The sequence below is a fragment of the Netta rufina genome, assembly GCF_964035555.1.
Source record: "Netta rufina genome assembly, chromosome: 3".
In the NCBI taxonomy this organism is placed as follows: domain Eukaryota; kingdom Metazoa; phylum Chordata; class Aves; order Anseriformes; family Anatidae; genus Netta; species Netta rufina.
In genome coordinates this window covers 31,727,523-31,750,706 of record NC_140125.1, presented here as the reverse complement: position 1 = coordinate 31,750,706, position 23,184 = coordinate 31,727,523, and the positions used below count along the sequence as shown (strand labels likewise).

At 42.0% G+C, this 23,184-nt stretch overlaps 1 protein-coding gene across 1 annotated transcript; it reads left to right on the top strand.

Moving 5' to 3' along the window:
* The first annotated feature begins 5,442 nt into the window (after positions 1–5,442).
* On the top strand, positions 5,443–19,049 carry QPCT (glutaminyl-peptide cyclotransferase). Its single transcript, XM_084284703.1, has 7 exons — positions 5,443–5,555; positions 9,825–9,971; positions 12,190–12,471; positions 14,804–14,980; positions 15,882–15,981; positions 16,469–16,585; positions 18,703–19,049. Exons 1-7 carry the CDS (start codon positions 5,454–5,456, stop codon positions 18,849–18,851), a joined length of 1,074 nt encoding a protein of 357 aa, XP_084140829.1. The 5' UTR covers positions 5,443–5,453; the 3' UTR covers positions 18,852–19,049.
* The last annotated feature ends 4,135 nt before the right edge of the window (positions 19,050–23,184 follow it).

Sequence of the window (23,184 nt, the reverse complement as noted above, 5' to 3'; positions counted from 1 at the left end):
CCGGGGAGCCGCTGAGGTGGGGACGCCTGGCCGGGCCCCCAGCAGGCAGACGGGGGGCACCGTGGATAGAAACCCGGAGGGTGCTGGCTCCGGGCCCGCAGCGCGTTGCCTTCGTCTGGCGCTCACGGGGCCTGGCCTGAAACCCGCTGGGGCTCGGTGGAGGCTTTCCGCTTGTTTCAGCCTCGTTTGCATCAGCCCCAGCTGATAGGGTCTATAAGGACGGCTGTGTTCTCGCTGGAGACAGCTTGTTTGATAAATAATTAGCCTGCAGCTTCTTGTTGAAATCTGGAACTACTTTAAACCCAAAGTGCAGCAGTTAATAGCTGATTCTGCTTTTAACTGGTTTTTGAATGCTAAAAAGCACCCTGGGACTTTTTTAATGAAGGCTATTCCATGAATAGAGGATGTTCTTGCCAAAGCTCTGCACAAGATAACTGAGCAATCTTCGTTTCCTTTTTCCTCCTGAAGTGGGACTCCCACACACCAACACTATAAACACAGAGCTTGCCTCCACAAACATGATTTCTGATGTTTAGCACAGCAAGGAGTCATACTCTAGAGCTTCTAAAGTGCAGCAGGCTTCTCACAATCGAAGTAACAGCCCTAAAAATAGCCAACTGCAGGCAATACCAGATGGATGTTAGGTATTACCACAGACACTGGGCAACGATTATACTTCTTTGTAGAGAAGCTCAGCTTTATATCATCCACTAGGGTTGGTGCCATTTAATTTACCCCTCTAAGCCAGCAGAGCTGCTTTTTCATAAATTAGAACAGAAGACGGATTAGTTAAAATCGATTTATTCTAGAACAGAGAAAAGCATCAGCCAAAACATAACAGCTATAAGCATTGGCGCACTGGTACTTTATACTAATGAATGCTCCTGAAGCATCCCAAAATGTTCTGTTCTTACAGGGCTCTGGGTAAAAAAAAAAAAAAACACACCCAAAAGCAGCTCTGCATTTCAGCATCTAACTACAGAGAAGCACAAGCAGCTGTGTACGTGCCCAGCTGGGTCTGTGACCACGCAGCACAGCGTTATGACAGCATCAGCCCCGACTGCCAACAGACAGTGGAAGCGCCCCGTTTTGTAATTGTTGTGACTCTCATAATCAGCGATTTCCTGTGGGTTTCATCAATGTTCTGCATCCGTTTCAGAGCCCCCATCCCTCCTTCAGATGGTGAGCTTGTTTTCACTGCTCAGAGCTTTCCCTACTGAAGCCAGCTGCACTTCACAAAGTGCTACCTCTTACACGATAGCAGGAAATACGCATAGCTTCTGCTGTTCCTTGCTGTTAGAAACCCTGCTTTTCATTCCAGACACACCACTACCTGCCATATGGAAAAGCCACATTTGGAATGACTGTTTTATAACCCTAAAAGCCCATCCATTTTTTTCCCAGTTTGAAATCACTGCCTATAGCATTTGGATGCTCTGTGTCTGTAAATGGAAACTTAATGTATTCGTTTCTGTTCACCAGCCTGGTGTTTGGAACATTTGCATATCATCTGACTGGGTTACAAAGAAGGCAATGTCCTAGGAGACTTGACTAGTGCATTTGTCTGAGAAATACCATAAGCGTATACTGCTGAGGTTATTTTTCACTGCTTTTGACACTGCTCTTGCTTAGCGAATGTGCCCATTCAGAATCTGTACGACCTGCAAGAAATGCTTGCAGAAAGAGGAACTAATATCTATCTGAACAAACTGTAAAAGGGCTTTTTTTTCTTCCATCCTTTTTTTTTTTTTTTTTTTTTTTTTTTCCCAGTTCATGGTCTCCTTTCCCCACCCCCATTGTAGGAGAACTGAACAAGAATTAGGAGTTCAGGTTTGGTTTGGATAAAATCCTGCAATGTGGATGTCTCTGTGTAATTACCTCATCGTCTCGGTTTGAGCCCTTAGCTGAACTTTGTCCTAAAATCTACCTCCAAAAAAACAGTGGAAAGTTTAGTACAGGCTTAAAAACACATGGAATCAAATTTACCCTGGCATAAATCCACTGAAAACTATATATTTATATTATTAATTATATATAATTGTCCTTTGGGAGTTCACGTACCCATCACAAGTTTAAAGAATGGTCTCACAAATCCTTACGCCTACCAGGTGGGTAGCCTCACTCTAATCGCATCATCCTCCTCTACCAATTATGAGACAAACATGAAGTTATTTCCCTAAATAAGTGTTTAGGGCTCACCCGCACACTCAAGTTTACTAAAACATTGCCTCAAATACACCCACGGAGACAGGCGCTCTTAAGTCTGAAGCGCCAAACCCGGGGCTTTCACAGCCTCACAGAGGCCCTGTTCCAAAACCCACAGAAACCAGCAGCGGGTGGGCTGACTTCGATGAATAGCGGTGGTTCAGGTCCATGGGATGCACATGAGCACGGGGTGCACCTCCAGGCTTGCGTGCTTCCATCTGAACCCCAGCCCTGCTGCCCTTCTGCTACGGCTTCTAGGAGCCACCCACTTGTTTCTGAACATGCATCAGCCAGGCTGCGGACTCTGGAAATCCCAGCCTGCATAACCCACCCGCTGCCGTGCCACTGTGGGGAAACCAGCCACAGCTCGGGCACAAAACCACCTCCTGTTAGCGAGGCTGAACACACAACAAAGCACGCTCGCTCCTCTCCCTGCCGTGGGCCTGTTAGCTGCAAGAACCAAATGTCCAAAATGTCTCTGGAGGGGCAGAAGGTGCGGGAGTTGTACCGGCTCGCGGAGATGGGTGTGTGGAGCCCACAGCCCTTGGCGGTGCCGTTCCCCGCGCGCTTCTCTCACTGCTGCAGCAGCTGGGCCGCAGGGGTAAAGCAATACACAGGTTGCATTTTCACAGATAACATATGGTTTTCTTCAAATAACCTACTTGTTTTTCCTCTAAATGATACCTTGTTACATCTATTTGCTTTTCAAGCTAGTAAACTGACTAGACACAGACAACAGCTAACCGCTGAGCGATTTGCTGACGTCTCTTCAATTTGGTAGCATGGAGTAGGACTAAACAATGCATTTTTCCTTTATAAATCACTGGAAAACAAAATGTTCATCACCTGTGGTTCCATTTTTTAACTTGGTGTATTATTTTTTAAATAGTTCCATATTTCCCTTTTCAGCTGTGAACTGCTCTGATTTATGCTTCGCTTCAATTTATTACTGTTTTTTGCCTCCTTGTTCTTCTGCATATCATTAGACAGAGAACTCTTGGGGGAGGTTATGAATGGGAAGGGAGGGAGGTCTCCCTTCCAAATTTTGAAAGTAATACAGACTAAAATCTATCCTGAAGTTAAACACAGTATGTTGTTTGGCTGGATAGGGACCAATTTAAGAACAGACAAAACTGCGTTGCTGAAGTGAATCTTAGTATGGCAAGTTCAATTAAGGGAAGAAAACTGTGTTTCAGTGTTGTTATGCTTTCTGTGGCAATTACAGATGTTAATCAGCTTTGACATTTCAGTCTCGATACAGAGCATTCATCTACAGTGAAAATAAAACACAGACAACACATTCATATCAGGTACAGACTGATTTTAATCCAGATATATTTGATCTTTATAGTGAGATTAAAAAAATAAATAAAGTCAAAACTGAAAGTCAAGGTATCAGCTTCCATTTCTAATTTTGTGTATGTTGTCTTTTGCAAAGCCAAAAGCAGTTTCCATCTAAAAATCCCCCAAAAGGTCTCCAGCACACCCTGCATTCAGATTCAACTTAACTGATTCCCCTGCCGGGTTTCTAATGTTCCCATTTCCCTGGGCAGGCACCAGAACTCACTCACATGAGCCAACCTGTGCTTGACACATTACCAAGTTGGTTTACTTTTAGAAAAGCTAACGGGGCAGATTTCAGTTCATTGGGAAGCGGAATCACAGAGCACTGTCCCCATTTCTTCTTAGCTTTTGTGCTTAAATTTCCAGGTTAATGACCTTGACCAATTCCACTAATACTTAAACAAAAAGCAAACAACCTGTTCCTACAAAAGAGCCAACAGCAAGCATGACACTGTTTGAACTAACAGGCTGGGGGAAGGGGAAAAAAAGCTTATAAACATCCTTTTCAATACCTTTACATATCTGGTCTGGCACTTATCATTTTATCTGCGTTTCCTACGGAGGTGTGATCAATGCAGTCTTACGCCGACTTTACACTTGCCATGCTTGTACTCTGTGAAGGAATTGTAGCCCTCAGTGGGACCATGGTACCCTGGGGGAAGACAGTATTAGCTAGTCCTGAATCAAGCTTGTATTTTTGGCAACATTCTGCTGCACACACCGCGTGTTTGTTTTTTTTTCCCTTGCTTGAGAACTCTGGCACATCAGCCAGAAATTTTGTCCAGCATCAGGGTCGTGTAGTCAACCACAAGAGCTAGGAGTGAAGGGAACAGGCTGTTGTTCTGTTGTGCAGTCCTGTTAGGGTCACTGTCATCTTGGTAGGTGGATGGAGAGCAACTTCCCCTGACTGGTCTCTGCTGACCTGACGGGGCTTTTGCTTAAGGGTCTGTCGATAGTATTTGTAGCCCACGCTGGTCTCATGTGGTGATCTCAGTGATCGCACATTTCTCCTACTCAGCAATGACTTGGTTTTGCATTTGGACTTGTGTGAAAATTGAATGCCACTGATATAAATTTGGTTACAGCCAAATTCTTAGTATCAGCTTACCAGGATGTTGAATCAGCAGTAGACCTATCACCACCAGCCAGTCCATCGGTATGCTGGGCCGTTTTTCTAGGAAACCTGTGGAATTGAGGTCAAGGAGCTGCAAATCAACAAATGGCTCTAGTTCTCCAATAGCAGCCTCACAGGCACTTCGGCCACTTGCAAAGCCGTAGTTTTCAGGATGGGGCTCCTCAGTACGATGCTGAAGAGCAGCAGGATGAGCAGCCCTGCTCCCTCCTTCATTTCTGCCTTCGTTTTGACTTTCTTTTCATTCAGTTCGTTTGAGCGTTAAGCGTGAACATTAATACAAGTGTGCAAGTTGTGGATTTTGAGTGGAATATCTGTGACACAAACATCAGACGCTTTGCAGGAGAGCAGAGCGAGGCTGCTGACAATGCCAGACCTGAAGGGCTTGGGCGCTTGGAAGCCTTTTGGTTGTCTCCAACCCTTTGAGCTGGCCTCCTGCCAGACATCACCCGGCACCAACTCCGCTAGCAGGAGCTGTCGCTGTAGGCCCAGCAAGCACCGTGAGGCCAGCTAGGCGCAGGTACAGCCACTAACACCTCGCAGCGGCAGCCCTGTCCCCAGCAGCCCCCCACCACCTCAGGACACCGCGGGGCTCCTCACACCGCCCCGCAGAGCCCCCAGCCCTCCCCACCACCCAGCCGGGCACCCCCGGGGCCGGCTCCTCCTGCCGTGGGCACCCTCCTTCCTCCTCCTCCTCCTCCCCTTTCCCCCGTCCCCTCCCCGCCCGCCGCAGCACTGCCCCTTCTCCTGCGGCCCGGACGGCAGGAGCGGGATGGCGGGGCTGGCCGGGGCGCTGTGCCTGGCCGCCGCCGCCGCCTCCTGCCTTCCCCCGGCGCAGGGCCGGGAGAGCGGCGCGGGCTGGACGCTGCTCAAGGTGGGTTTAACCTCTGCCTCCCCCCACCTCCGCCACGGACCCCCCCGGGGCGGGCAGGGCGGGCGCAGGTGTGAGGGGAGATGGCGCCCGGCCGCCCCCCTCCACCCCCTCATGGCCGCCGGCGGGGGCAGGGGGCGGCCGGGCGGGAGGCCGAGGGGGGCTCGGGAAGATGGGGCCGTCCGACGGCCCGGCCCTGCTGGGGAGGAGAGAGGGGCAGGGAGGGTGCGGGGGGGTCCCGGTAACCCGCTGGCGAGCAGAGGGTAGCAGGGTGTGGAGCCACGCCGGGCTCCCTTGCGTCTACAGCGGTGTCTGAGAGTGAGGAAACCTCGCTCACTATAACGCTAAGGAACAATCAACAGGGGTAAACCCTCTGCTTCTTTCCCCATGTGACAACTCCTAGTGCCCGATTATGAAACACCAGCATAGATCTTAATGAACCAAATCACGAGGGACGCAGCAGACCATAGGCTGGAGGATTTCATTGAAGTGAAGCATCCGCCAGTTCCCAAATGGAAATCCCTCCTTTAGGGCCCATCCTCGGGTGGCTGGAGAAGAGCTGAACCAAGCGGTCAGCCACAACTGGCACAGCTCCACCACCCCAACGCAGCGTTACCTCCACCCCTCAGTTGGAGGCCAGGACAAACGGGTGACAGCAAACTTCCTTCATACATTTCCACTCACCTCCGCTTAGTCGTCCATCTGTTTTCACTGTGATGCCATACAGCGAAGGGTTGGTGGGTGTTTTTTTTGAAGAAAAAAAGAAATCAAGAGAAACTTTGTCATTCTCTTCTAGACATGTTATCTCTATATATAACATCTGCCTCATATATAGAATCTATATGCCTATAATATACCCAACAATATATATATACATAGCCCTGGTACTTCTTTCTTCAGCCCCCTTAACCCACACAAATGCACTCTTTACCTCGTTCCTTTCCAGCCAGGCAATCTGCTTGCTAATGATGTAATGCCATCTAACCGCAGAACCGTAGCAGCTGAACTCCTCTGCCCCTGCAGACACTAACCAAGAACCACTTCCTCTTTCTCATCAAATTCTTGTCCCTTGACAACTCTTTCTCCTTCTCCCTAATGGCACGTATGAGCCAGAAGTTGAAAGTCTTAAGAGCATACAGACCATTCCCTCCTGCTGCTGTAGCTCACTGAGGAGGAGGAACTGGGTCTAAACTTACAAGCTCTTAGAAACAAACTTCCATTGGCATTGAGCAGAAACATACCAAAATCAGCAAGGCAAGCACGGGCTGGTAGAAGAAGTAGAAGTCTTGCAGCTTTGTACTGCTTAGTACAAAAAGTTTAATAGTAACCATGCCATAAACACATCGCTGTGCCTCACTGCCGTGGCAGAAATATGGATCGACCAACCCTAAGGAATGAGCCCCTTACGGATCTCATTCTGTTATGCTTTTAATTTGTGACCATCTTTGCAATTCCTTTTGATTCCCAAATTTGAGCAGATTTCCATTATAAGGAACACAAATTGTTTCTTCTCTTCTGAAATATTTTCATACATTCGTACTTAAATAATAATGTTTCTTTGCAATGTGATTCCATGGCCACAACCAGCAGGCATGCTCTACTGCACTACAGGCTAGACATGATTCAGCATTCTCATCAAGCCCTGCACTTATTCAAATGAAGGTATATTTTCAGAACATCCATAATTAATTTGTCCTCCCACACTTCTGAAGTCTGTAGTTGATTTTCTCTCTCCTAAATAGAACAGCTCTGTCACTGTCTCATCTGTGCCTTTTCTACATTGGTGTAAGTTCTGCTATATTAAACTTTTAGTCTTTCAAAAATGGAAACATTTTATACATCTTCTACACTTCGAAAACTTGTAGAAGTATATCTGATGAAATGTTATCTTTTTAGCCCATTTCTAAATCTGTAAGTGTTAAAAATGTTAACTGCAAATCCTAAAATGTAGTGTCCTTACAGCCTTAAAATTCAGTTTTTAACTTAAACACTGTATAGAAATTGGCATTGTAGAACTCAGTATCTGTGTGTGTCCTCCCCTACTTGATTTCACCAGTGAACTGAGGTGGAAAGTGCCTCACATAGATAACAGCCAGGAAGAGAGAGAAGAGTTGAATTTACAAGAGTTTACAGTGAAGTCTAGAAAATACCTGTGTTGGTGCCTGCTTTGCCCAGCATAGACAAATGAGGTAGAAAAATTACCAATAGTGAGACCCCCCCCCAAAAAAAAACATTTTTTAAAGACAATATTTATCTGTCAGGGTAATTAAGATAAAAGATTTCAAGGTCAGTACACTTGCTGACCAGGTAATAATGAGTTTCAGCAGTCGTTCCAGACCACTGTGAAGTGGCGCACATGAGTAAGTGGGAAAGGAGAGGGAATTTTCTTTTCTACATCATCTTTTGTTTAGATATTCAATGCTGGTATCTATGAAAATATTAACTCAATGCAACAGCAGCCCAAAAGCAAAACCTGTTAAGCATTTGTAAGACAGGAAAGGAATGAAGTAGAAAATACTGTTATCCTGCACTATAAGCTATGGTGCTCTCACGCTCCCGTTTCTCTCCCTTTCCTCTTTTCAAAAAGGATGAGGTAGACAGGGTACACTGAGGGACAGCACGTCTGATAACCACGTACGGCAGTTCTGAACAAAGAATAAGCAGACTAGGACCTTCCACTGCGTGGGAGGACTAGAAGGAAGTCCCTAGGATAGAAATGAGGAGTGGATACAATAGGAGTATCCTATCATAGAGCCTAAAATATGAACCACTAAAAACGGGAGTGGCTCAGGAATCTCCTGAGAAGACAAATGGTAGAGACTGGGTAGGTTCAAACCAGGCAACCAAAGGAGCATTTGGGATATGTGCTTGGGTCTCCCTCCTGGCATTCAGCTACCACTCCAGGACATCACAAGGCTCTCCCACATCCTTGCTGCACCTGCCAGCCCCCACGAGGATATCTCAAGTATTCTAGGGTTATCTCAGATAGCTCTGAAGGTCCACGTTTAGGAACAGGAAATACAGCAGTGCTAGTTATCTGCTAAATACCTGTTGCCACAGGGGACCAGCTGCCACTTCAGAGGTTACCATGAGGCTAAGAAAGCCGATGCGTGCCCAGGCTAGCTCTGAAGGAGCTGCACTATGCTGTGTAGTCACACCAGTACCACCACTGTGGGCAGAGGCCACAAAGACGCAGCCTCACTCTTTCTGGGACTAAGGTAGCTTATGCATTTCTTAGCAGTAATGCACCCCATAATGTACACAGGCCATAAAGCTAAATATTATTGCTACTAAAATAAAGCTCGTCACGCCCGTCACAAAGGAAACCTTATTTGAAGGTAACATGGTTGAGGGCATGACTGTAGAATACACAGAATTAAGATACCAGAAAAGAGAACCCAGCTAAGTGCTGAATTTGTATTGCTAGTAGGTAAAAGTTTCTCCTGTTTTTAATACTAGTGTATTTTACATGAAAACCAAAGATAGAAAAGCCACAGAACTTAAAAAAAAAAAAAAAAAAAAGTCTTTTCTGTTAGTAAAAGCTTTTTCTTAAATAGCTTTATTGTCAGAAAATTAAGAAGCCCTATATACTAAACTATTATAAAGTATTATAATAGTACTAAATTATTATAAACTAAACTATTATACTATATTATTTACTAAACTATATTAATAATAATATATTAATAATATAATTAATAATAATATATTATTATTTACTAAACTATATTTACTATATTATTTACTAAACTAAACTATTATAAACTATTATAAACTGGAGAACAAGTCCTACGAGGAGCGGCTGAGGGAGCTGGGCTTGTTCAGCCTGGAGAAGAGGAGGCTCAGGGGCGACCTTATCGCTCTCTACAGGTACCTTAAAGGAGGCTGTAGCGAGGTGGGGGTTGGCCTGTTCTCCCATGTGCCTGGTGACAGGACAAGGGGGAATGGGCTTAAGTTGTGCCAGAGGAGTTTTAGGTTAGATGTTAGGAAGAACTTCTTTACCGAAAGGGTTGTGAGGCACTGGAACAGGCTGCCCAGGGAAGTGGTGGAGTCACCATCCCTGGAAGTCTTCAAAAGACGTTTAGATGTAGAGCTTAGGGATATGGTTTAGTGGGGACTGCTAGCGTTAGGTCAGAGGTTGGACTCGATGATCTTGAGGTCTCTTCCAACCTAGAAATTCTGTGATTCTGTGATTATCTGATGTAATTTTGAAGAAAAATGATTTTACAAGTCACGTAACAGAGCAATCTTTCCTTCTTCTCCCTTCTGCAGTATTCTCACCAGCCAAGAATTTTACATTCTGATGCTATTCAAAAAGTTGCAGAAAACACCGATGTTTCTGAAATGTGGGAAAATGATCTGCGCCCCATCCTGATAGAAAGATACTCAGGATCACCAGGAAACTATGCCGTACGGCAGGTAAGACAACAGTTTTTGAAAACCTCTACGAACACCTATTATTTATATTCACGTAGTGCCTTCAGTGACAACGTAGGGGACACAGGATGCACCTTATCACTGTTCCAGGCTATACTGTGCAGTGCCTACAAGATAGAGCTTGCACTTCAGCTATCATTACTTCCTAGGGCTGCATCACAAAGTGAAAGAAAGTCTGGTTTTAGGTTCATGTTAAATATGTTGTTTTTTTTTTAATTTAAAAGCTTGCCCCAGGTTTGGTAACCAAAGTACAACACGATGCTTTTCCTTTCCCTTAAGTGACCAGGATTTTGGTCACTGGTTGAAACACCCTGCACGGGGATAAATTAAATGACTTCCCTACACACCTCTCTTCTTCTGGAGCAGTCCTGTGCTGTTACACTCCCCTGTAATGTTGCCTTGGATGGATGGAGAAAAAACAAAAAGGAATAAAAGGGATCAGAGAAGCCCACATTGGCAGGCAGCCTCAATGGTCAACACGACAATCCACAGCACTAGCCCTGTTGGCACAGGAACGGCTGCATGTTAATATTGGGCTAACACAGATACACGGCACCAAGCTGATAAGATCTCCAGCACATTGTGTTTGAGCCACAGGGATTTAACACAACCAAGCCCTCCTGTGTACCCTGCCCACTCTGAATTGCATTAGTCAGTCAGGAGACTAAGACACTGGCACAGCTGAGTTTACTTGAAAGTGCTTGCAACATCTCACCAGCCTTCCTCTATCCTTGAAGCAGTGACTCAACAGCTCCAAGACAGCCCTAACTACACTAAGTTCATTTGCCACTCTGCAACTGGTAGACTGGAAAAATGCAGCTTTTTAATGCTGTGTGTATCTATAGATTTAGTTCTGTGGTTTCCTTAGTGATACCCTGGAAGGCAGCCAAATGAAAGGGGAAAAAGTAAGAAAAAGAAAACAAAAAACAGCACAGCCTAGACTAGAAGACCAAAAATCAGGTTCAAAAAAGGATCATCTTGTTACAAGGTAACAGCGTATACTAAATTAGACCTCCACCAAGGAAAAAAAAAAACAACAGAATATGCAATGGGTGACCTTTCTTTGTGAAGACACAGAAAAAGTATCAGATTCCTTTAAGGGAGAGGGCTAGTTCCAGTCACAGATAGAGCACTCTGGGAACTTCACCCAGGCTTACATATTCCTCTTAATCCGTAACAGAAGTCCTTTGCTCTGCCTACAGATAGTGGATAGACCATACAATGCCATAAAAGCTTTTGGAAGGTGACCACAAGCAAAATGGAAGTTTGTTCCAGCACAAAATTTATGGCAGCGTTCCCACTGACTTCACTAAGAACAGGACAAGTTTTCAAAGTCTATTTTATTTTTTCCCCTTAGAGGCTTTTGTGAATGTTTATTTAGAGAGAGAGGAATCTGCCTTGAAGAAGCACTCTGGGGACCCATAAAATAAGTTGCTCAACAGAGATGGCCCTCTAGTAAGAGTTAGCCAGAACTCTGTACTAAGTATAGCTGGCGTAGTTAGAGGTATTCTCTTACGGTAGGAAGCTACCTAAAAGGAGTGATCTCTCATACAGATTTACAGTCTTCATTTTCATCAAGGATTTCATTTTTAAACATATGAAATGCTTCATTCATTCCTTAGTTTACAAGAACCAGACTGCCTTTCATAGCCTTGTAAACAACTTTGGGCACTTGAATGGCAGTTTTCTCATAGAAGTTAAAAAAAAAAATTAAACCATAGTTTTATTTATATTGCTATGTATCTATACATAGTAATTGTCAAAATAGCCACAAGTTCTCTGCAGCCACGTTTGACACTTTAGGACAGAAGTGAGTTTAGATTTTAATAGGCAAACGTTAAATCTATCCTGGTTACACCTGGAAAAGACTTGCTTGGAGTCTTCAGAGATCAAAATCTCAACATGTCACATGGATGGGGAATCATTCAGAACTCACAGATTCCAAATACAAGAGACCAAATGGAAAGATGAAAAGCACGCAAGCCAGTCAGAGAGTAGGCTAAGGTAACAAGGATGGTGCTTATTTTATACGGTGACATTAATTTTTTTTTCCCCCGTAAAATTCACCCATCAGAGCTTACAGAAATAAACTTATGTGCCGCTGTGATTAATTATCTACTGATAATTTGTCTGCAATGTCTTTTTTAGCAAGTGATATTCATCTGGTATACTTTTTTTTTTTTTTTTAAATTAATTGCAGCACATCAAGCACCGTCTTCAAAGGTTACAGGCTGGTTGGGAGATTGAAGAAGATACCTTTCAGAGATACACGCCGTATGGATATCAAACCTTTTCAAACATTATCAGTACTCTCAACCCCTCTGCAAAACGCCATCTGGTACTCGCCTGCCACTACGACTCAAAATTCTTTGCACCGCAATGGCACGGGAGGGTGTTTGTAGGAGCAACCGATTCAGCTGTGCCTTGTGCTATGATATTGGAGCTGGCACGGGCCCTGGATAACAAGCTTCAGGCAATCAAGGTAGTTTGGCTGTTTCATTTTCATGTGTTTTTGCAATAGCAATAGACCTGAGGGCATTTCCATGTTGTCTCCTTCTGTGCCTATAGTACAACCCCCATCAGCTTCAAGAGGAACCAGAGACATGCAGCTACTACTGCTGTAGAGTAAATTGGCACACTAAAACTTGATGTGGAAAGTGTGACTATCTGAAAGTTATCTAATGGATACTATATAAAACCAATAACGTGAATAATACAAGTTTCACAGACAATCCTACTTAGTACATGAAAAGCAACAGACTCCTACTGAGAAGTTGCTGCCATATCCAGTACCAAGGCTTTATTTTTTTCGCAATCTTGCATTTAACAATGCAAGTGACAATATCATGTTATCAGTCTCCTACAGTAGGAAAACCTGCTTCAAAGCTCTGCCATTGCTGGGCACAAGAACGTGTTGATCCTACCAGCTCTACAAGCTATTTCACACACTCATGAGTGCCATCTAGTGGTTCCATACTTACTATTTACAGAAGAATAATTCCCAAACGCCAACAGTGCTTTCACAGGAAAAGTTTTCTCAAATGCTTTATGAAGCATCGGAATACACTCAGCTCAAGTATTACGGTTACCTGTCTCCAGTTGTTTCCAGAAACTGACTTGGTACCTTCTGACATTAGAATATTTAAGAATTGAAAGAGTAAGAATATGCCAAGGTTTTTAGTCACAGAATGAAGCACTCCTGTAATACACACGTAAGCTTCCATTTAGAAGCAGCTTCATTTAGCAAACATTTGCCTGCTTGTTATTTATGGAACAACCTGTACACTGGTGATTTAAGGACTGGATCTTTTGGCAACTAATACATCGTTTCATGATTGTTTAATCACGTAAGATGACAGCACTTGACAAAAAGGCAATCTAATTATTTCACACAGGCTATCGTTTGTACACTCCTGTAACAAAATACACTTTGGGATCCATCTGCTTAATACATTAGCTGTGACCTTTTCGCTCTGCTCATAGCAGCATAACAGACCTTGTTATGTTTTCAGCCAAATCTATTTATACTTGAAACCGTGATCTTTACCCTGATGTTTCTCCAATTATATAGAGTAAATTTAAAATTAAAGGGCAAAAATTCCTCTTTACATTATCCAGACCTGGCAATGTGCTGAGCAGTAATAATAACTAAAACTACTGCTTTCTAAAATTCAAACGTTGTTAATGCAGTTTGCTCCAAAATGTAATGCAAAACAACTGGTATCAAAGGTGCTCCATCCAGTGCACAGGACAAAGGGCAGCAAGAAAGCATTGTCATTAGAAAAATCCATACATTACTGTAAGCGTAATCAATAATCATCTTGCCTACGTGAGCGACACTTTATAGAGGTTTTCCTCTGTTGTTTGTATTGGATCAGCTCCAGCGAGCTGGGAGGTGTAGCCCATACAGGACACGACCGTTGCCAGCAACCCCACCTTTTTAACCACATCATGCAGTTTCAATTGAAGTGAAATTAATTCATAGAGGGATTAAAATATTCATGGCAACTGCCAAGAATACAGTTCCTGAAACTGTTCATGTGCTGGAACTGAACTGGGTTTAGCCATGCTGTTGATTAGTAAGAAACGCTGCCAGAGCAAACAAGGCTTCAGTTAGTAAATAGAGAGAAAAGAGGATCCTACATCGAGAAGAAATTTCACACAGATGCCTCCTTTATGACCCTAAATAATCATATATATTCTCAACAGTTTCCATTACTGTGCTATTTGTAGTTGAAGAGGAAGGGTGTATCCACTCCACTGTCTGTGCTTTGGTTTTAGGGTAAAGTTACCTAGATGGTTGCAAGTCCCCCTGAAGGAAAAGAAATGATCATTCTTTTCACGACTAACTGCTCTTTTTCCCTCAGTGGAACAAACTTTACGTAATTCACCTCCACTGATGCATAACTACAGCAGAAATATTATTCCTTTGTGGCACAGTCATGCGATGTTAGTACTCACAGCAGGTGTTGTTGCTGACATGTCTCCCCCGTTATCTGAAATGGGGTTTTGGCTACCTGACTTTGCAAACCTGTCTCAACATACTCAGCTCACGTCCACTAAAGTCAGAAATTAAACTTTTAACCAGAACCCAATATCATACCAGGTTGGAGACATGTCACTGTGCTGGATAAATAATAATGATTGATGACTACCACTACCACACTATAACGTGTTTAACAGCCATAGGAGGCTTTGTACAATGTGCCCTGAGAATATACCTGCACCGATGCAGCTTTTATGACTACAGCATTTGTCCTTTACTTAATGCTCTAGCCAGAAGCAGTTATGTTGTTTTTAATTTCTTCCAACAGACCAGCTCAACATCAAGACCAGACCTTTCACTTCAGCTTATTTTTTTTGATGGTGAAGAAGCTTTTGTCCAGTGGTCCCCTTCCGATTCCCTCTATGGGTCTCAACACTTGGCTCAGAAGATGGTATCTACTCCACATCCACCTGGCTCAACAACCACAAATCAGCTCCAGGGCATGGTAAGTGCCCTACGCCTACATAATGAGTAATAATAAGTTCCAATTCTTTAATTTGGAAATTTAATTTGGAAATAACTGGCCTAACTCCTAAGAAACATGAACCTCATCACAATTAACAGAAGTAAACTTGTGGGAAATTTAGGAGATGATAAAATACAGAAATGGCAAGATTTTTTTCAGGTGGATCCACTTAGATCTTCTCCATGCAAATATAAGGAGAAGTTTTAGAAAAATCAAAATACACAGATTTATCAGAATACAAGCTAGGATACCCATCTCCTTCAACAGAGATCATTCAAAGCGATTAGGAAAGAACACAGAACTTTAGAGTCTTTGAAAAATCTCCATCACAGATGAAAGTTCATCTGTGGTTTCAGACCCCTCAGCACTAAGCTACAATAAGCTCTCTGTGTTGCCTTTTGATTCCTACATTTTGTCATCTCCTCCCCTCTCCCTCCTGCCTTCTGGTTTCCCAACTCATTGCTGAGACACTTTTCTTCTGTCCCTGTATCTCGTGACTCATAAAATGTCTTTCCCTTGACAGACTTTGTTGTTCTCCAGGGAAGAAGCAATTTCCTCTTCCCCCCCACCATAGCTTTTCTTTTAAAGGGATGAAACACGCAAGCTGCAAAGAAAGCAGCACAGCCTATTTCAGAATGAGGAACAGAGAAACGCTCTTCCTTTTTTTCCCTTTTTCCTCCTCGGAAAGACAGCAGGATGCATTAGTTTTGAGTCAGGTTCTGCTAATGAGTTCTTCTCAGGCACCATGGTAGAAAGGCCAGATCTTGGGCAAGAGCCAAAGACATAGACATGACCAGTACAGGAACCACGAGGTGTCATTAATGCTGCTGGTGGTGGAGCGATGTAAAGAATTCTGTATTAAAGATTCTTTCCTCTGTAGGACCTGCTTGTACTACTGGATTTAATTGGAGCACCAAACCCAGTCTTTCCCAATTATTTTCCAAACACTATCCGATGGTTTCAGAGGCTTCAAGCAATTGGTAAGGAGAGGGGCATGGGCTCTTGACAAATCTGAAAGCTTAGCCTGTTATTTTCGTAAGGAATGAAGCCATGTAAATTAGGTTTTTAAATTACTTTTTTTTTGGTTTACAGTTATAATATTTAATAGTGTAGATGTTAAATTTGGTGCATCTGAAATATTGAAATCTTCACGCAGGTTTAATTAATAAACATCTGAGTAAGATTCACAGACACTTGGAAGCCATGAAACAGATTCTACTTCTTACTGCCACTTTGTGACTCTTGGAAACTACTTCACTTCTGTTTCAGTTCTCACTTCCATAAAATGATGGTAATATCACCAGTCTTGAGGTCTTCTAAATACTAAACAAATGCAAAAGACAGTCCCCAGCTCTTTTTCTTCTTTGATGGAAAAAGCTTCCATGTGAGAGGAAAAATAATCCCCATGTGCTAATATGCCTCACACTGTCCAAACACATTAACAGCCACTTTCATTGTGAATTTCAGAGGAAAAGCTACATGGCATGAATCTGTTGAAGAATCACCTTGTTGAGAGGCAGTACTTCCAGAATAATTTACATCGAGGCTTGGTTGAAGATGACCACGTTCCATTTTTATTAAGAGGTAATGGCAGCTCTAATACCGCTTTAAAAACATAAGTTCAGTAACAAATGCTCCATTTAGAAAATAAGCAAGGGCACATGAACCTGTTTTTCAAGCTTACGTGCCCCCAGGTTGAAGCATCCAAATCCAACATTATGAAGGTCAAGCGTCACAGCTTTGAAAAACATCACAGAGCAAAAGGAGAGATAAAACATGCCCTTCATCATTTTGCACGAGCACAGCTCCAAGGGCACAGAAGTAATGGCAATTTCTGTCACCAGTACAGCATCCTACAAAAATGGGTAACTCTGCCCCAATGGGATATCACTGCATGCTACATTATGCCCGTTACTGGCCAGTTATGGCTAGTTACTGTTTCTAGAAGCAGTGAGACACTTCACATCTTCAAAGACTACAAAATTCTCTAAAGACCTTTTGTCAAATCTACATTAAATGATCACAATTACCTGTTTAAATCTGAAGGCACTGACTCCTGCAAAAACTCATATATTCAGATCAGACATCCTCATTCCCTATAGCAAACTGACATTTCACAACTTGAAATCAATCCTGAAAAAGAATTGACAACTTGAAAGCTTGAGGGGTGGGAAAGATGTATATAGCAGCCAGCAGGAAGAGCAAAGGCCACGCTATGTCTGAAATCCCTCCTGGCATTAGGCACGTACCTGGAAGTGGAATTTCCTACCTGAGCATCTCTTCTGGCAGACACCTACACTACTGCCCTCTGACTCTACATTCATTCTTTTCTCTTGGGATGCAAAGAAAGGGCAAGCAGTTACACTGGTGCTGCCCTGCTACAGGTCAACAGCTAAAGCACTTGCCCAAATGCAAGACATGGATTTCATCTCCCCAATTCAAGCACTCAGTATAGCGACTTCAAAATGAATGTGGGCCAAAGAAGGGTACTGGATATAGTGCATTCTTCTGGTCGAAATTTCCCAACACACAGCAAGAACTACAAGAGTCATATTGCTAGAGAAGGGTTAAGCAAAAAGGAGTGTGACATGAGTTCAGTGCAGAGCGTATCTACCTAGGAAAGGAGGGAGATCCCTTCCTATCCAGTCCTTAATTTTCCTGTTGCTTATTCTCTCTAACTACTGAGTATTGCAACATGTGCACGCAGCTCTGGAAGCAGGCACAAGAGCAATCACACCTCACTTACTGTCCTGCTCATTGTCTCTTCAGTTCCATCAATCTTTTCATTTTTCACAGCAAGGCAGGGCACGGGTCCAATGAAATCTACACAGCTCACACATGCATGTACAGGGATATCAAAAAAACTACACGAGGGAAGCTGATAAGGGACTACACCTCAAAACCTTTTATAATAACATAAACAATGCCTAGTGAATAAAATATTCCTCTGTGGTATTTGGCTGAAAAACTAGAGAGGAAAAGCAATAAGACAGGAAAGAGGCTGGAGACAACAATGCTCCACCACTGCCCCCAAAGAAGGATCAGGAAACTGAAGACTGATTTAATTCCTTTTACAGAAAAATTGCATCACGTGTCAATGCATCAGTGACTTTTTATATGTATATACAGTATTACAGATCCTTTAAAGCGTAAATTCTTTTATGTGAGGATAATAGTGCTTCTACTTTCTAGAAGAAAAACACAGTAATACTGATTTACCATTTAAGGAGAAGACTAAAAACTGCCTCAATAAAGTGCTCAATCCTAACATTGGCATGAGAACATGATAATCAGTTTGGCTTTGTGGAGCTGCAGTGGTTTCTTTGCCCTTCCCTAGCTACTAAACACAGTATTAGCCACTACAATGCATGGAATCTTAAAAAAATAAAAAAATAAAGAAAACACAACAGGGCAGGTGTCACAACAGTAAAACTATTAGCCACACGTGCCTTAAAAAAGGAGAAAAAGCACTTAAGGGAAAAGAGGGTAGTATCAATTTTAGGAAGCACACGATCAAATAGGCTGCAGTCAGTCACAGGGTTCAAAAAAGAGATTGTAAAAGGAAACTGCAATGATGCACATTCCTCTCTGAGGTAAGTGTATTGGGTAGTGACCTGAATATCATTAACTGGTCATGTATCAATTTGATTAGCAGAACTCCTGCAGTATTTTTTCTCCAAATATCACTATTTTCCTCATAGGGGTTCCAGTCCTCCATCTGATTCCGTCTCCTTTTCCTCAAGTATGGCACACCATGGAGGACACTGAAGAAAACCTTGACAAAACCACTATCGACAATCTCAACAAAATCCTGCAAGTGTTTGTACTAGAATACCTGAACCTGCAGTGAGATACTGGCAACAAATCGTGCTCCATTTTAAATGCTGTTCGTCCACCTTCACTTTTGCCATTTAATTACATCAGAGAACACTAAAGCGAAGGAAAATATGGTGGTATTTTCTGCTAGACTGATTACTGATTCAGTTGTTCCTGGCTCAATGTTCCATATAAACAAATAAAAGATAGCATTAAAAAAGAACTAGTTTCAGCCTGGAAAGAATTTGATCTTTCCACGTCTTACCTCTGAATAAACAACACCTGAGTTTTCCCACATTGTTATCACTGTTTTTATGTCACATATTAAGATCCCAGTAGGAAATGCCTCCAGACGTGTGTAGCTACTTTAAAAAAAATGTGCAACCAACTTCTGCAGTCTTCAGCAAGAGAAATTTATAACACTTTGTTAAAAGAGGGAAAAATCACATTAAAATAATACAATACAAATTTGTTAAATTGTGATATTACATGACAGTCTGAAAATGAAACTGAATTTTTGTTGCTCAAGATGAAACAAAAATGCATTTTGTTTTCCCATTTTACCATTTGTGAAAAATGTTTCTATTGTGCATAAAACTTCTGAAGTAGAAAACAAATTCTAAAAATTGGTCAGATGTGTTTCTTTTCAGATAAATATTACTGTACATTTGTGCAACTACATCCAAACTATTTGAACTCTTTGCTATCCTATTCTCCTCTACTTCGGCCTGTGAGAGTAACATTCTAAATTACTATCTCTGCAGTTTGAATACTCTGAGCAGTCCTGTACAAGTTCCTGTAGATGAAGATAGCAAAATGGCTGTATACAGAAATATTAATCAAGTTTGTGCGGCTAATTTGGGTTCTAGACACTAACTCTTATGGCACTTCAAACTTTGAAAAATTCATTAGGCACATGCAATGTGCGCTGCCAGTCTGGTTCTTCAAGTATTTGAACGTTAACTTAAAATAGGCCTCACTATGAAACATGGGATCAGAGGGTTGTCCTAACTGGGGAAAGCCTAAATTTTTCACCTCAATAGAGTTAGTTGAAAACATAATTGAAAAATGTAATTTAAACCAATTGTCCAGCATGCCAGTTTTGTCAGAAACTTCTAAATGCCTGAGCATGCGGTACTCCTGAGTTGTTAACTCAGTTCAAAGTGGAGATACAGGTTGCTGTAATATTTGGTTGTTCTCAAAAAAAAAAAAAAAAAAAAGGCATTTTTCTTTTACCTTTTCTTTTTTTTTTTTCTGGACACGAAGAGGGCCCTCTCAACTACATTTGAGCCCTAGGAAGGGTTTCCTTAAAGAGACACATAGCTATAATTTTTAGAAGAGGGAAGGGTCATCATCTTAGCAATTAAATGATCATTCATTTCAAAAATTTAAACTGCATTTACAACCGCTGAATGTAAAACATACATGAGCCCAGTACCCATGTGACTAGAAATCTAAGACCCCAAATGCACAAGAACCTGAAGTTCTTTATCAGTAAAGACATGATATAAGACAGGTTCTCACTGCTACTAAGCCAAAGCAGAAAAAGCAGGTAGGAAGGAATCCACATATTTGGTAAAATATCCGGGAAAGATAAGTGACAAGAATAGGACTGGTATCTCTCAGTTTCAACAGTGTGTATCACTAAGTGCATCTGCAGGATCTGGGCATGCACAGTACAGATAATCAGTTCAGAATTCAGACGGGCTTTATGTTAAAAGTCATCTTCCCTGTTGGATTCAGCAGGATTTGTCACATCTCAAGTAAAAAAAAAAAAAAAAAAAAAAAAAAGAAGTCATAGAAAAAAAATATCAATCCACCAGCCCTTAAGAGGCTGTCGCTGGCTTGTCACAGTCCTAAAGGTGCATGTATTACCTGGGGGAAGGGAACAGAACAGAATGAACTCAAGAGCCATTACTCAGTAGGTAAAGCTGGAAAAAAAAACCACCATACATTAGTTACATGTAGTATCAACTCTAGCTCCTTTTATATCAGGACAATGCAGTCTGTCACAAGAAACGTAAGTGTGCAGCCCTCATTCTCTAACGCTCGATGCATTTACCTACAAGCGAAGTGATCCTACGCAAGCACAGTTGGAACAGGTTAAGGGAGTAACAGTGCTGAATCCTCTGGTAGGCAGAAGTAACAGCGAGTACCAGTCCTTTCTCCTCTAGCTGGGACAACATTCCTATCACCAGGAACGAAGACAGCATAAATTAGCAATTCTTATTCACCATGTTTCAAATAAACATTTTGATTGTGACCACCCAGCAGCAAAATACAATCAAAGGCAAAATATGCTTTTTGAAGGACCCAATCTACATTGGTAGCAGACCCAACCAAACACTTCATTTCACACAGCTGCTCATTGAGATTGAAGTATCACCTGAGAGCACCATTTAAACCGTATCTATACATAAAAAGATAACCACAACATTTTGCAGACAAATTACCACTTTTTTCCTCGTCATTCAAGGATGACACTGATTTTATTTTCCTCATATAAAAGGAGACATTTTACTCTGTGCTGATTTAACAAATGTTCTGAATATATTCATTACAATAAAGCAGCTAAAGAGCTGTTCTAATCTCTAAAAGAACCTTTATCATCTGCACATATGATACATATATATATAGTAAACAATCACTCCAAAAATAATTTTGTAAAAGTGATCATATTGCACTCAGAATTCTGGAATTCCGTTCTCCCTTCGCATTTTAAATCACAGATCAGCTTCATTTTTTGTATTTTTTTTTTTTTTAATAAAATGAAGCTTTAATTTTCTATTAAAAACAAGTAGGCATGCAATCAATATAATACAATATATCCGAAATATCACAAAAAGGGAAAGTGTTTGGTTATGAAACTGGAGTAAGGAACAATTCTCAGAGGCCACATGAGAGTAGTAATTGTAAACATTCTGCTGGCTCTAAGGTGTTGCAGATGTTGCAGAGAGTGCAGCCTAGTTCAGCACCCACGAGATTCACAGAAACTGTTCAAATGTTCTGTACTTCAGCGAATTTCCATGCAGCAATGGCACATCCAAGAGGCTACACATACAGACAGCAATGAAACAAAGGTGGTTACTGGGCGAACGGTAACCTCGGATCACTGCCATTTTTCAATGGAAGTTTTCCAGGTCTTACATACTCTAACACAGCAGCGAAACTATTCTTGTTGCTGCCAATGAAGTACAGAACTAGATCCCCTATTTGTACTGTAACCAGTGGCAGACTGGACACTACCCTCAGCCTACAAAATCCCAGCAATCCCATCATGCAGAACGTCACCTTGATTTGCTTGCAAGAGTGACAACCTTCCCCACGTGTCAGAGCAAGTAACACAGGCAGAAGACAAGGGAAAAAAGAAAAAAAAATCCTCAGCCAACATGAAGAGGCTACAGATGTTGAAAATTCAAATGAAGGCTGCTTCTTCTCATCTCACTTTTACAGGAGAAAAAAAAATTCTCTATTAAACCCATTATCTTCAGGTAACATCAATACACTTGGAGTCCCTGAGATAATGCAGCTCTCTAACTACCTTGGACAAATGGAGAGACTAACTTCGTATATACATCAACACGGTGGAAGCCAATACAGAGCACCCTGAGTTGCAAGTGAAACAGTAAGAACGGGCAACCCATTCCTGAACAGCCAAGAGATGCAGAAGAAAGTGCAGAGAAGGTACTGACTAAGGAATTAAAAGATACATATTGCAGGGGAGGACAGAAAAAAGACATTAATTAAAGTATTTCTAAAAGGCCTTTCCCTCTTACCACTGGAGCAATGAAGAAAAAGCAACCAGAGCTAAGAGCTCTTTGAGAAAGGTTGTGAAGAAACACGGCCTTCTGGATGCATGGCAGAACAATAACGCAAAGGCAGAGACAAGTCAGGGAGTCTTCTTCACAGGGTGCCCGAAAGGTTAAGCACTCTAGCACAGACAGTAAGAACTGTCAGTGATCACTGACAGTACGCTGGATATAAACCAGGCATATAAGTAGATTATTTTTTTTCTCCTGAAACTACAGGAAAAATACAAAGAGGAAAAATACAAAGTCACAATCAATTTGAAGAATACTTTCCATACTGAAAAATGAAATACTGGCTTCAGAAACAAAACAGAGATCTGTTCTGTATCTTTAGTATGGTTAATTGTAAAAAAGAGGTGCTTGTAAAATCTTAAGTTTGAAATCCTTTATTTCCCACTATATTGCTAAGTAATTTTGCAATTAGATCAAAAAGAAATATCAGAGATGGATATGGAATACTTACAACTAGAAAATGGTTGCTGAACCATTGGAATTTCCATAAAGGCATCAACAAAAAAAATGTAAAAACATTGTCTCATAAAGTTAATTAGAATCTGA